This window comes from Coturnix japonica, chromosome 1 (assembly GCF_001577835.2).
Source record: "Coturnix japonica isolate 7356 chromosome 1, Coturnix japonica 2.1, whole genome shotgun sequence".
In the NCBI taxonomy this organism is placed as follows: domain Eukaryota; kingdom Metazoa; phylum Chordata; class Aves; order Galliformes; family Phasianidae; genus Coturnix; species Coturnix japonica.
This window is the reverse complement of record NC_029516.1, coordinates 18,285,812-18,301,372: the sequence shown is the minus strand read 5'-3', so window position 1 is coordinate 18,301,372 and position 15,561 is coordinate 18,285,812. Positions and strand designations below refer to the sequence as shown.

Genomic DNA, 15,561 nt, shown 5'->3' with positions numbered 1-15,561 from the left:
ATAATAAAAGCAATTACTAATTTGTATCAAGATGGAGAATGGTTCTGATGATTTTGTGCTAGAATTTCTGTACAGATCTATAAGCCAAATACAGCATGTTCTGTTGAAAACTTATTGTGGGGGCTTCTCTCTGTTTTGTGTTTTTTGGTGGCTGGGTTTTTTTGTGTTGGTTTTCTTTTCTGTTATTCTGCTGTAGAATAGCCAGAGGGCTGCAGATCAGACATGCTGATGAGCAGATGTGTGTACGCCAGCCCTTCCTTGGAGCATTGCATTCCCAGGAGAGGATGGGGTGAGCTCACCTCGGGCCATGCAATGGGGGAAGGCTGCATTGGTGGTCAGTGTCTTGCTTGCCTCCACCAGGTCTCCATCAGGTTCATTCCATTCTGTGTTGGCCAAAGAATTCACAAGGACCAAGAAGAAGTATTCAGGGAGGAAGGCAGTCGCAGTCTCTCTCCCCTTTGAGCTTGTTGCATCACAAGGCTGCTACAGCCAAAAAAGACAGTGTTCCCCCTAAATTTCAGTTTCTTCACCTCCTAGCTTTCTAGTAGGGGAAGTGTTGTCTCCCAGAAGTGTGATCTCCTCTTAGCAACCATACTGCTAATATGTCTCATTGCCCCTGTTCTGCATTTCTCTTCCTCTTTCTGGCTGCTATTTTTAGCAATAAAGTGGGATCTTTGCATTGTAGAAGTTCATCTGGTTGAGCTGTGTTCTCTTTTAGCCCTACTTTCCTATGAAATAACTACTATTTCTTTAGTAGGTGATTCTGTTATTGCTGAACAAACATGTGCTGGATTAAGCCATACGCAAGGGCAAGAAATCTCAGTGGAATCCCCTTTGGGTGTTCTCTTCATTCTAAAGCTAAATTAGGGGATGCAGCATTATGAGAGCAAAGAGGTTTCATTCCTTCAAATCAAAGGGGAAGTAGAAGTGTACCAACCAACATAGTTCTGCTGTGTGTGATTTAATTTCTTTCTTTATGAGAATAAAAAGCAGGCTCTGCAAAAGAGATGCCCATCGACAGATCTTACTGCACTGACAAACACTTACTATGAGTAGTATCGATTGTGAAATCACAACTACTTCAAAATAAAATGAGAGCTTTTTTTGCATTCATATTTCATGCTCGTGAACTTCCAACTGAAATCAAGGACTTCCAGAGGTCAACATTATTAACTGTCCGGTTTTCACTTGGCTAAAAGATCCACCTGGTTGTAAAGAATAAAGGCACAAGAAGGCTGCATAGCTAAAACTTTTCATGAGAATACATAAAATAGATTCTAGGATCCAAGTGAAACCGTTGGCTTTGCCAGATTACATATTAATTTCATTTTCCTCTCTGATATAAAATATTTAACATTCATTTGAGATACATCTGCTGAATTTAATGTAGTTGTTGCAGAACTTAGTTAAAAACTATTCTTGCCAACAGTTTCAAAGGACAAAATTCATGTAATTAGAAACTGGTACTTTCTGCTGTAACTGTAATTCAGTTACATTATACACATATATTAAAGCATAAAACTTAGCAGTATTGCAAAATAATTTGTGTAGCAGGGCTATATTGCTATTTTTATGGGAAAAATAACTTTCACATTTTTAAGACACCAATGATTTGAAATGCGATGATTCAGGAACCTCCACTGGAAAAGCATCATTGATTTTTGGTTCTATGCCATGCAGAAATATTAACTCAAAGTTCAGGATTTAAAGGAAGGACAAGTAAAAACAGGAGATTTGAAGCTAAGCTTGAGACGTTGAATCTTTGTTCAAGGGCTATTAATTGCAAGTTTAAACTCGCAGTTGGAATTGGCATTGTAACTCATTCTTAGGAAAAGATTCTGAAGCAGACGGAGTTTATCTAAATATTCACATATTGTTGGTAGTCGAACTGTGCTTAAGGTTCATATGCATGGCCAAGCCATGGATATGTCGGAAACATCCAGGTGCTTATTCGTGTTTCTGGTATATGGCAGCAAAATGAACCTTATTCTAGTGGACTTTGAGTTTGCTGCCTGCAGTTATTGCTTCTGTCTGCTTGAGATCATAGCCTCCTACTCCAGTGTTACTCTTTCAGTTATGTATTACTGAAAATTTAGTACTTGGGCTGCTAGAGGGGAACCAAGTAATCTGGATCCTCTTGGCAAAAAGAAAGGTAAGCTGAGGACAGGGTGCAAGGATCTTACAATTACTGATGTGCATGGTTATTTTCAGAATTATTTCTGAGGGAGATTTTCTTGTAATTACTGCAATTACTGTTTCTAGGGCATGCACTTCTGGAAGATGAAAATAAGGTCTGGCACCTAGTCCGGCCCGTAGATGAAATTGATGAAAGCAAATCGAAGAGAGGCAGTATGAAAGAAAAGGAGAGAACCAAAGCTATTACAGAAATCTACCTGACAAGACTTCTCTCTGTGAAGGTAAGGGTAAGATGTTGCACAGTTACACCATGCTCCTAGAGATTTTGATGCACTACTGAAGAAAGTGATGCAAGTATTAGTCATGCTTTCAGCTGAAATTTTCGATATCTGTGTCATGTACATACAGGCTGTGTTCAGTGCTTCAAGTGATTAATATGCCCTCAAGAACATCTCTGGGAAAAAAAATTTAACTCCATATGAAATCTGAACACCATAATTCTGTATTAGTTTAGTTAAATGAGAATTTTTCTTGCAAGACAAAGATGGATATTCTCTTCTATGCCACCTGTTTAGACAATATTCTGCTGCTTATATTTTGAACAATATGCTTTCTCTACTGCTCCAGAGCCTTTTGTTTCACTGTTCTTATTTGTTACTGGTGCTGAAGTTTAATCTAGAAAAAACAGTAAAAAAGTTTTCAAATAGTGATAGTCCTCTTAGATTGTTTTTAGTGCTTATATTACAAAATGGATCACAAGGATCACAACCAAAATAACTGAGCTAAGCATTCCTCCCTGCTGAAGGAACTTAGGATAATGTATTTAATGACTCCTGAATCAAATTATTTGTGAAAATAGGAGGAGCCTGACTCCAACTAAGGCCATTTGACCAAGTGGCAAAGTGAACATGAAGGAAAGTCTCTGTCTGTGTCTGGATGACAGAGACTTGGGGCCAGCAAAATGCATGTATCCCTCTGTTCTGTTAACACACACTTTGCGGCCACCCCTTTTCTATCCACAGGCAGTTTTGTAGATTGTTGCCAGTCAGGAATTTTACTGACTCCCACAAAGCTGGTGAGTGGTTGGAATCACAGGCGCCCATGCAACCCCAGGACTGTTGATGTGTCCTCCCTGCCTGCATGGCCAGCATGAGGCTTTAGGGCTCATCGCCCACTCCATCCTTTCCCTGCACTGGGGATGGCAGCTGGAGTGATGAAGAAATAGAGGATGCAGCCCTTCATCCTCATCCATCGGGCCAGCTGGATGGCTGGGGAGAAACTGTGTGTGGCCTCAACAAGGTCTTCTCTAAAACACAGGGACAGTCTCAGAAGTGATATTCTGTAAGGTCCAGGCAGGTGCAGGGGGTCAGTCAGAAGTGCAGAGGGGTGAGATGCTTCACCCCTCACAGTTGTTAACACTTGTAAAGTTGGTCATCTGATGAGTTCTAAGTGCTTTCCATTACAAGTCAAATGGTACTTTTTCCTTTAGGTCTGTATCTAAAATTGTTTTACTGGTACATGATGTTCTGAAGTCTGAGAAATGAGGTGAGAAGATGCAAAACAATTAGAAATTTGCTAACAATTTTTTAAATGTGTATAGTGACCTTGAACTGTATATCTATTGTATACTTAGCAACTGAGTTCTGCTATACTTCTGTCAGGCAGAAAGCACAGCCTTCTGTGTTAACCAAATAATAGCTGATTAAATTGGCCTTTAGACTACAGCTCTCCCTTGTTCTCTAGAAGGTCTTTACTGTTAGAGCTGTTTGCACGTTCATTGCATTAAGGAGTTTTTGTTGATGGGCAGCCTCAGCACTCAGAATTGAGAGCCTCTGTAACTGCAACTGGATTAAAGGATGGCACTGAGGTCACCCTGTAATGCAAGATTTGTTTTTGTTCACTTTTAGGGTACACTTCAGCAGTTTGTAGATGACTTCTTTCATAGTGTGCTCAACTCAAACCATGTGGTGCCACCAGCTGTGAAATACTTCTTTGACTTTCTTGATGAGCAGGCAGAAAAACATGACATCAAGGATGAAGATACCATTCACATCTGGAAAACAAACAGGTATGAACACAGTAGAGAAATGAGAGTGTAATTGCCACATATGTGCTAGCATTATCATCACGGATCAAAGTAAATCTCATTTGTAATTCTCAGAATCATTTTGAGATAATACAATCAAAAGGATTCCCTGTCTACAAGCTGCAAAAATGAAAGTCACCTACCTATGGGAGAGTTGGAGGCAGATTTACCTCTGCTTTTTGTCTTTCCTCAGAGAAGAGGAAAGCAAAAGGCAGAAGGGATGAGAGTTGCCTGTCAGTGCACAAAACCTCAGAAAATGTTGTTCAGGTAGTTTCTCTAACCACACAGGCATCTCCTCTTGCTCTTTTGGAGCACTCAGGATTCTTCTCCAATATGCTTTTCTTATTTTTCTGGCAGAGTTGTACAGGCTTTGTTTCCAGACATGGAAAACAGACAAAAGACAGCTTGTGTAATCGTTGAAATACAAAATTAAGTTTCAGTGTAGTGAGACTGAGATGCAAAACCCGTATTTAATTTCATATGACTTGTTTGTTGTAGAACATCTATTGTGCAGAAGATTTATTTTTTTTTACCTTTTTCCTTTCTTCACAGCTTGCCACTTAGATTCTGGGTAAACATACTGAAAAATCCCCACTTCATCTTTGATGTTCACGTTCATGAAGTAGTGGATGCTTCCTTGTCAGTCATTGCACAGACTTTCATGGATGCTTGCACAAGAACAGAGCACAAATTAAGCAGAGTAAGTCATTTGCATTCTACATCCTGACTACATTCATGCCTGACAAGACACAGGGCATTGTCCTAGACAATACTCATTCTCTGAGATGATACAGCAGTGATAGTTTCCTTCTAGTTTTATAATGAAGTTAGCATTTCCCCACTTAGCAGGTTGGTGAGCCTGTCATTGTTACTGTGTAGTCTGCCAACTGATAGTCCTAAAAGGCAGAAAATATCAACTGCATTTATAAAAAGCAAGTTTAAGAACTGATTACTTCATGTCCAGCATACCTTAAAATCATCTTCCAGTGATATATTTGTCAGACCCAACCGTAATGCTGTATGTAAACTTTTAAAGACAATCTCCCCCATGTATGAAGGTAAATGTTCATAATGTTAATAATAAGCATTGGAGTATTAATATCTGCAAAGCTCAAGTGTTTATGATTAGAAAGGCTTGACCTTGGGTTCTTGACTTCATGTTGCCTCTTAGAATGTTTCATAAATCAACCAGGTTTCTATTATGATTTTTTTCAGGATTCTCCAAGTAATAAATTACTTTATGCGAAAGAGATCTCTAATTATAAGAAAATGGTGGAAGAGTAAGTATGAAGAAACTTTTCATGCTGATGCAAAGTTGTTAGAGTTTTAAGCTTTGTAAATAGACTCATAACAGGAAAAGTGAATGCCAAGGCAAAGTCAGCTGTCAAATGTTAAAAATTTTACACCTGAATGTTAAAACATTCCCTTGGCAGCAGTGTTCACAGCATTGAAATGAAGTGTCATTGTGACCCAATGCAACAGATGGATAGAGTTATTTGGGGAGAACACGCTGCAGTTCCTATGATGACTGTTCTTACTCATTGATCTGTCTAACCAGAGCTGCACTTCCGTAATTGAATAGGAATCAAATCCTGAAAACATTGTCACAGAAACATAATTTCTATTCAGTCTCTGACTTTATTCAATTACCAATTTGGGAATTCTATGAATACCGCTGAAGATCTGCTGCAGGACACAACTCTTACTAATGGGTTACTTCAGAAGTTTTAAGACATGAAATAATCATTATTGGGGTAATAAGCAGATTCCTGTTCTGAGGTACAGCGCTGTGCGAGCAGGTGCAGTTTGCCTTTCTTGCAGGGGTATCAAATACTAATGACTGCTGGGAGATTGGGGAACGAAGTGAGTCATTGTTCTGTTGTGGTAGAACATCTGCACTATTAGGAAACTTGTTTAAAGTAATTGCGAAATCAAAACACAGAATTACCAGGAAACCACAACATATTTCACTCAAGTGAAAGTTTGTTTTCATTTGTTGCAGTTACTACAAAGGTATTCGTCAGATGGTGCCGGTTAGTGACCAAGACATGAATACCCATCTAGCAGAAATCTCTAGGGTAAGAATGAATTAAGTTTCCTTGTCCTGAAATTGAAACCAGATATAGCACTGTTTTTGTCTTCTAGTTCTAACTCGACAAGTAGGGTTTTTGTATATTTAAGCATCAAATGAGCTACTTCGTATCTCTTTGAAAAACTCCTGCTTGGTGTAGTGCATTTGAAGTGTTGATTAGGGAATGGAATCGAGCATGCTTATTATCAAAAGTATCTTTGAGTGATGTAGGTGCCAGTGCCGAGCATATGGATTTTTTCACATCTCTTGTGGAAAAATTACAATACTGTTGAAAGGCATTTTCTCCTTGCAGCATGTAGGTGATTTTTAGCATTGACTATGCTGATAACAAGCAGTGACTGGGTTCATGAGTGCTACCACATCAAGAATCTGACTCCAGAAATGAAAGGGGATTCACGTACATTAAGTACAGCACATTTTAGTGCTGTCTGTATGAAGGCAATATTTCTATTTTACACTGCACACAAGAAGCTCATCGTGAGCTTGCTTGATTTGCACTTTTTATTTTCACAGTATAGGCTCTCTGGTGCTATCTAAGATAGCTCCTTAACAAAAAGCTCTGTAAAAAGCAGTTTCACTTTTCTAAAAGCTAAAAGAACAAAAGAACAAAACAGCAGCTTTTCCCCAGCACCTCCACCAAAATTTGTCACGGGTTAACCAAAAATCTACCTGCATCCGTGACAGGGAGGCAAGTCCAGCCCCAAAGTAGGCCCCACAGAGCCGCTGGCTGGAAAGGAAAGGGAAAAAGGGAAATTAGAAAAGAAAACAGTGACAACAATCTAAGGAGGCACACTTATTTACTAAATATTATATCGAAATACAGGATAACACAATATAATACAATATAATTGAAATTAAGGCTAACGAATCAAGCAAAATAGGAGAGAGAGAATGAGTCCCAAAACCAAGAGGCCTACTGTAACTCTAGGCAAAACAACTGAAAGGCTCCCACACACTCCCCCCTGGCTGCCAGGATTCAAGAGAGGTCAGTCCAGCCTGGGAGTGAGTTTATACAATGTCCTGGTCCCGTGACTTATCCTTGGCCATGATGTTCTCTGGGATATGTAGTCTTCTTCTGTAAGCTGCACATTTGGTAAAATTATCCATGCTTTACATGATGTTATGATGTGGAATACTGATAGCAAAATTACAGAATTACAAAACCATGATAACCTGTAATGGAGGAGAGCAGAGGAGCTTGTTTGCTAGCTGCAGGCTCCAATTGGAGATTTAGGGAGCAAATGCACTGCAAAATCTGCTTCATTCTTGAACAATCCTATCTGCTGTGTTGCTCAGCTTAGCTAAACCAGGCCCGTGTTTTCAAAGCACTTGATTCAGCTCAGGGAACCTGCAGAAGCCCTTGCCAATCTGAAAGAGATACTGTACACAGTGACTGGTTTGCTCACTCACTTATGCTATTTCAAGAGCCCTATCGATATAAAGAAATCTGGGGCTTCTTGTGGTTGGTTTATTTCAGTGCTCTTAGGACCTGGCATTTTGCAGATCATCCTCAGGAGAACGTTTCTATTTTCTGTCAGTCACTACAAAGCTCACATGTGGTGACATTTCATTTGCCAGTTCATTTTATTTAAAAAATGGCAATTAAAAGTAAATTCAGAAGGGTGTTTTAAAATCAGCATAATATGCTGATCGTTTCTAATTACACCATCAATTATGATAAAAGTAAGTGTGAAAAGACTGACAGAAAATTGCAAATTTTGACCAGCTCTGGAAGTGACTTTGTAGGGTAAGAAAAGATGGATTTTTCTCTTCTGCTTTATGGCTTGGATACTCATTTATGCCAGAAGCTTTCTTTGCAGTTCTTTATTTTTTTAACTAGTTTAAAAATCTAAAGTCTCTAGAATTCAAGAGACTTGAATTCTGTACATTTGGATGAACAGCATCTGTTTAGGGCAGGTAGAGCCCAGATACTGTGTAAGTTAAATGTCATGAGTGTATCAAACGGAGAAGTAATGGAAGGGATAATGCTTGCTTCATTTTAAAGTCCCTTTCTCTTTACTTTTCTGTCTCTCCTCTTTCCATCTTCAAGACTCAAATGGCTTTTTCCAAATGTACACGTGCTTGCTATCTTGATGAGTTACACCTTTCCTGTAGTGAGGTATGAATAACTACAAACAGATGCAAAGAGCTGAAGAAATGACTTCAAACAAACATGGCAGTGACAGAACCAATGTATCTCAGCAGTGCATAGATTACTGAACACCTTAGTTACACATACCCATGCTTTTAACTGATGTTACAGCTGTAATCTGTGGTTTGACAGAGTTCAAAATATGCTCCACCTCCTGTGCTGGAGCTGCAGACAGGTTGGAAAAACACCAGTGGGAAAATCTAAATCTGAAAATCACCAGACAGAAGTTTTCTCACCCCTTTTTCCTCCACTTAGCAAGAGGCAAAAGATGCAGAACTTGAGTATGAAAATGGGACTGTCTGCTGTACCCAACAGCTGTGCATGTGCGTTGCTTTAAACTGTCTGTGATGGAATTTTGACGTTTGCTGCTCATGTGTGTTGTTTAACAGGCACATACCGATTCCTTAAACACGCTTGTGGCTCTACACCAACTCTACCAGTACACTAACAAATACTACGATGAGGTAAGTGGTGGGGTTTCTTTTCTTTTGTATATAATAACAATAAAAAGTTATAAAGGCTAACTTTCCCTGGTTAATAAGGTAAAAGCAATGTTGAACAGAAAGCTCCAACTCTGCTGTTAGACACCTTCCTTGGAAATTACACTGCTCAAGGCTATGTTCTTAGAAATGAAGTTTCACTATGGGGTATCCAATTTTGTCAGTGATTGCTTAATGAGATCTGAAAGAAAAAGAGATTTAAAAATCCTTTCTCTTCAATTCTAGCATCCAAATTCCAAGAATTAGGAAATAAGAATATTACTGAGCAAAACGTGATCATCTGAGCCTTTGTCAGGTTTTAAGCCAGTAGTTTTTTTTTTCTATTAGGAACAATCCATTAAACTTGCTTTGTTTCTAGGAATGGGGCAGCGCCTTTTTCATTAGTTAATATGCACTTAGAATTTCCATGCGTGCTGCTGCCCCCAATTTGCCTTGCAAAATGAAGTGCTTGCCCAAGGTAAACTGAAGCAGAACAACAACTGAGAATAGTCAGAATCAAAAGGAGGCTTACAGATTCGGTCCAAAGTGTTTCTTGGATTCTTCAGGCCCTGAGGAAAGGGGGACAAAGAATATCCCAGTGTCACTGGGCTGTGGCTATGGCTCTCCAAGTTTAATCTGAAAACAAAAAGAGAGAAGGAAACTTTTATCCAAAGGTTTCCATGGCAATGAATGCCTCCAGAAAACTCTCAGAATTAAATCAAAGCGAGTAAGAACAGATGCTGAATCAAAAAAAAGAGTGCAGCACATGAGCTCACTTCAGTTTGTCTTGCACCTCAGCACAGTTCTTGTTTTCACTTAAATATAGCAGTAAAGGCAGCAAGTCTCATACCCAGCTTCACTGCAGCTGCTTCCTACAGCTTTTAAACAGACATAAGCAAGGAGAACCTGATCATCTTGAGACATCTTGCAATGGGCTTAGTAGGAAAAGTGGTTGGAGATTCACAGACAGACTTACTGGCTTTGGTTTCCACATCCCCAGAGCTGAGTAAACTTATTTTCAACATATTCCAGAATATCTGGGAAAAGCTGACTTGTATCCTGGGCTGCATCAGAAGAGTGTTGGCCAGCAGGGAAAGGGAGGTGATTCTGCCCCTATGCTCTGCTCTCATGAAAGCCCCCCTGCAGTACTGCTGTCAGCTTTGGGGACCCCTCTATAAAGACATGGACCTGTTAGAGTAGGTTCAGAGGAGGGCCACAAAGGTGATCAGAGGCTGGAGCATCTCCTCCATGAAGGCAGGCTGAGAGAGTTGGGGTTGTTTGGCTTGGAGAAGAGCAGGCTTCAGGGTGTTCTGACTGCAGTTTGGTGCCTGAAGGAGGCTCTTCCAGGAAGCGTACAAGAGGACAGGGATAATGATTTTAAATTAAAAGAGGTTTAGATTAGGTATCAGGAAGAAATTCTTCACTCAGAAGGTGGTGAGGCACTGGCACAAGTTGCCCAGAGAAGCTGTGGGTGCCCCATCCCTGGAGGTGTTCAAGATCAGGTTGGATGAGGCCCTGAGCAGCCTGAGCTGGTGGGTGGCAGCCTGCCCATGGCAGGTCCTTCCAACCCAAGCTATCCTGTGATCTCTGTGGTCTGACTTGTTATGGAAACACCCAACAGATGAATCATAAAGCCCTGATTCTCCCACACTCCCTTGTCCCTGTTCCCATCCACGGTTTTGAGATTCTCCCATTTGGAAGCCAGCACAGATGGTGCCTGCTCTCAGCTCAGCAATCAGTCGGAGGTTATCAGTGGCAAGGCAGCAAACAACAAAGCAGAGTTGCAGCCCTTTCTTTTGCATACATCACTGTGTAACAACGAGATGCCTCTGATCAAAAGCCCGCTAATTCAGAGTTGGGGAGATAATAAGTCAAGAACCATTCAGGAAAATTAATTGAGCTTATTTAGTTTCCATAAAAATGCTTTAATTTGCATAAATTGGAACATTTTGCGACAGCCCTTATCTTTGCTGCTGAAGCGGTGGCTGCAGCACAGGCTGCACCCTGCGCATCTCTGCAGGGCTTGACAGTGACTAAGTGGGTAAGCTCTAATTGTCCACATTTATGTGAAGGTTATATTCACCAGCAGAGATAATCATGAATTATTTAGTCTCGATTTGAGGCGTTACAGCTAGGTGTAAATGTTTAAATTAGGGGAACAATATCAAATTAAATTAGGCCCTATTTAAATACCGTAATAAGAGTTTATTAACTCTGCCTTGTAAAAATGTTTTCACGCTTTGAAAACAAATCCATTAAAATAATGATTTCTAAACAAATTTGCTCCAGTGTTTGAAACTCTAATGCTATACCAGTCCTCAAAAGGGAAATTATTAGCTGGATTGAAACTGACTGCATTAATCTCCATTGTCAATAAAGCACACAAAGCAACGGGAACTGCAGGTAGTGACAGGCAGACTCTATTTCTCCAGCCCTTGTATTTGCCAACTTCAGTAGTATTTAAACACAGCTAAAGGTGTCTGCGTGCTGACAGCAGTTGACTTTTATTAATAAAGCCAGCTGTAGAAAAAGAACAGTTTTGCCATACCGTGCATTCCCCTAATGGAGAAATCTAATAGTTGGTAGAAGAGTTTCCCTAAAGGACAGTAGAAATGAAAACCTTTCAAAACCTTTGAAATTTGATCTCGAGAAGCCCTTAAAAACTCTATTTGAAGAAAAACCTTCTCATAACAGCTGACCTTTTCGAGCTCTTGTTTTGAAATCCCTCGTGTGTTAGAGTCGGGCCTTCCTGCACACACTCCGCATGGCGGGGGCTGCATGAGGGCCGCTGGGCGCTGCTCAGATGGGCTCTGTGGTGCCATGTGGTGCTCAGCTCTACCTGGAGAAGCAAAGGGAGGGCTGGCAGCTCCACAGCACCGTGACGGCCCATCTCCTTCATCTCACTGCTCACAGACTGCCAATGTTTGGTATAGCCCTCACTTGTGCCACCCAGGAGCTGCTCAAAACCAAAGCCAATGGGAGAGAGCTTTAATTACTGCTGGTAAATGATCCTCGAGCCTCATAGGGTGCTCTGCAAGTAAAACTCTTAACTATCTGTAAAGGCAGTGTTTCTGATGTTTCTCCGGCTGCCTGCTCCACCTTGCAATGCAATATTTCAAAAGATAAAGTGCTATCTATTAATTTTCTTGGATCCCAGCATAATGCAAAACACTGCGGTAGCTTAGATAAAATAATGGAGACTGTCACTTTTACTGTCTTCGTGTGTAAAACAGGATGTGGGACCCATAGAAAGACCTTATCTTCAGCACCAGGTGAATGCAAAGGCTTGGAAACCAAAGCAGTGTCAAACACACAGTCTGGGAACGACATCGTATATTTTAAGCAAAAGGATTCTAAACATTCTGTGTTTATTTCTTCCAGATTATAAATGCACTTGAAGAGGATCCAGCTGCACAAAAAATGCAGCTCGCCTTCCGTTTACAGCAAATAGCAGCTGCGTTAGAGAATAAAGTGACTGACCTTTGACTCAAAAGCCGCAATAAAGAAATCTGATCTGAAGATGTTCAAATTCATTCTTCCTGTTAAGGAAATAGTGTTCTATTTTTTAATGTGTAATTACAACTTTAAATGAAAGATTTCATGTTTTTTTGATAGCAGAGGTGTAATGTAAAAAATTTTTACTGTAAATTATGCTCCTAATTAAAAGCTGTGTTGTGTGTAAATGAATCTTCTTTGGGAAGGAGAGTCCTTTGGCTGGGGGCGGGGTGGGGGGTGGAGGAAGGCAAGTCTGTAGTTCAGTTAATGGCATAGAATCTAAGACATCAGCATTTAGAATTCATTATGCAAGTGAACTCAATATTATAGCATCCTTTATATTTTAAGCAATATTTGTACTAGGAAAATAACAGCATATTCAGAGAACCATGCAATATCCCCTTTTATTTTGATAACTGGAAATTGACTTCCACGTAGCTCCAAAACTTCGTCTGTGCTCATAATGAACGTAGTAAACAACGTGTCCGATTTCTCTGTGAGATCTGCAAATGGGTTTCGCTGCCACACACAGTTCTTATGTTAATTATTCATGTCCACGGAAATGCACAGTTCTGTGCCCAGCACGGTTGGCTGCAATGGAAGTTACAGTGGTGCCGTGGCTGTGAGGAGGGTTCTCCTGATAGAGGGTCTCTTTTGGTTCAGAAATCACCGGAAAGGAGAATTTGTCCTTAAATCTTCACAACCCTTTGTTATCAATGTGAGTTTTATGATATATGCTAACGTGCCTTACTTGTACTAATTCTGTGAATCTGATGAATGGTTTTGTAAAAAGAAGCAGATCAGAAAAAGAAATATTTATGTGCTATTGAATGACTTTTGTGTGAAAACCATGACCAGCAGAATGCTTGTAATTAGCCGCTTGCCGAGAGTGTGTTGTTTAACATGATTTGATTATGTATAATATCTTATTTTAGAATGGTTCTGATGATTTTTTTTATTATTATTATTTGGAACTGTCCTAGAATTACCATCACTTGTTTTTATTGTATTTGTGATGTAAAATATGAGTACGGTATTGGAAAACCTGTATGCCCACGTGTTGAAAACCACTCAGTTTTGAGCCTTGGAATTCTGCATCTGATCAAACAACACCATCAAACCATAGCAAAGACAGGTAGAATCACTCATCAGAAGTGTGCGCTTACAACATGTGTAAGCTACATACAAATCCAAAAGCTCGGTACGCCTTCTTCAATTGCTGTATTGCACATCAGAGATCTTCGTTCCCTTTTGTCTCGCCAGCATTGGCAGTGAAGTAGCATTTTAGGGAAGCGCTGCCATTGGTGTGAGTTCACTCCCTGCCCAGCCCAGAGCCCACTACCAGCCTCGGTCAGCTGACCCAGGCCACCGCGTGGCCGTAAGGTCGGTTCTACCGGTGGTTGATTTGTTGTTGTTTTTTTCCTTTCTGAAAGCTTCCCGGTATTTGTCAGTGGATCTTCCTGTCAGCTACAGAAATGGGAAGCCTCACCAGTGCCAGTCCTGTGGGCTGTAAGTGCTTTTGTTTTGGTTTCTTTTGTACTCAACTTGTTGCATTTGCATATAACCATTCCTGACCTTGCCTGGGTTGTAAGTTATTGTACACTGTGTAGGACTGAGGTACACGACTGCTATATAAAGCTGCTTTGCCAGCTACTTCTTCATCAACAAAAGCATCTTAATTTCGTGGCTAATCTGTTTCTTTGTCATTATTTGTAAATCCTGTTAATTGTAAATCAAATACAATGTTGTTGTTTTTTTTCCACAAAGTGTCACGGGATTGTTACTGAATGTGGGGGTGGCTGCTGGGTTTGTAATGCTTCCTCCAGGGCTGATGGAACAGCAGCACCCATCAGTCTGCAGTTGGTAATGGATGAGCATGGCATGTCCTTCTGATGGTGTGGCTGATGTCACACCCCTCCTATGGGCATTTGCTCTGAAAAATGAGGGTCCTCTGGGTGGTGGCAATGCTGCCAATCCTTCTCACCTGTGAGGTGAGCCATGCATGTGCCTGCTGCTACCACTTGCAAGATGTGAGGTGAACCCACTGGTCACTGCTCCTTTTGCCCTTTTTTCACATCATGAGAGAAAATTGAAGGTGTTGGGCACCACAGTGCAGGGAGTGTGTGGGCTGCGAACTGTAAACAGCTGCAGCTACAAAGGGGACTTGGTGCCAGCTCTTTGGTTTCTCTAAGTCTCCTCTCCTGAAAGCACAAAGTTGGAGTTTGAATGGATCTGAGCTCTTACATTTTATTCTTTTGCCTTTTGGCTACGTTTCTCCTGTGCTTGTTTTTCCACTCTGGTGCTCTGTTTTGTCCAGGCTTATTTTTTGGCTTGTTTTCCCTGAATTTTAGCAATCTGGTTCTTAAACACTTCATGCTCCTCCTTTGGTTTCTGCTGCTCCTGCCATCTGGCTCATCTGCAAGATAAAAGAAAAAAAGCCCACTGGGGAGGGTCTCCCTCCATTTCATCCCCTCTGCAGCCCCTCTGAGGAGCTCATATTTGGGACCAAGAGCCTTCTCTCTGCACAGTAGGAGCTACAGTGGCAGCTGGGGACTGAGCTGTCCTGCTGGGACACCCACCTGCCCTGGTTCAGGGCAGGGACTGCCAACACCTCCCACAGCTCTGAGTCCTACTGCTGAGTTCAGCATCTCCAAAGCTACAGGGCTTTGCTGCTTGTCCCTGTGTGCAAACAAGCAAGTGGAGATCTCAGTTGATGGAACAAGGTCTGTGCTTCTGCTGAGTAACCTGATCAGTTTACTCTCTATTTCTGGGTACCAGGTTTCCCATCTGACACTTTCCTAGGTGCTCTTCCAATGCTGCATCTTCTATAGATTTATGAACAAGTGGTTATGGTCAGAGAGCCCCTTAGCCAGCTTGTGTACATAAGGCACTATGCTTCCTGAGGATGGTTTTTGTCATTGCTCTGTCACAGCCAGACAAGAGCCTTCCGTCCTGCTGGCGGCTTTGCTCTGTGCCTGGTCAGCCTGTTCAGGCTGAGCTGTATCCACTTGCACTGGATTTTCTGGCAGCCTGAAGATTGCCAGAGCCATCACTATAAACAACAAAAAATTGTACGGAAAATTCAGGAATTCACAGTGAAGTTCATCCATTCCCAAATTCC

General features: G+C 41.1%; 1 protein-coding gene across 5 annotated transcripts in view; it reads left to right on the top strand.

Annotated features, from left to right (window-relative positions):
- PLXNB2 (plexin B2) overlaps positions 1-14,206 on the top strand; it is a 249,814-nt gene extending 235,608 nt beyond the window's left edge. For 4 of the 5 annotated variants that reach the window (XM_015852624.2, XM_015852618.2, XM_015852631.2 and 1 more), the window contains 7 exons: positions 2,263-2,417; positions 4,044-4,204; positions 4,775-4,922; positions 5,438-5,502; positions 6,225-6,300; positions 8,856-8,930; positions 12,327-14,206. In XM_015852624.2, coding sequence (XP_015708110.1) covers positions 2,263-2,417; positions 4,044-4,204; positions 4,775-4,922; positions 5,438-5,502; positions 6,225-6,300; positions 8,856-8,930; positions 12,327-12,431 — 785 coding nt within the window. In that variant the 3' untranslated portion in view covers positions 12,432-14,206. The remainder of the gene's footprint in view (positions 1-2,262; positions 2,418-4,043; positions 4,205-4,774; positions 4,923-5,437; positions 5,503-6,224; positions 6,301-8,855; positions 8,931-12,326) is intronic. The other variant, XM_015852610.2, reaches the window with a different exon arrangement.
- The last annotated feature ends 1,355 nt before the right edge of the window (positions 14,207-15,561 follow it).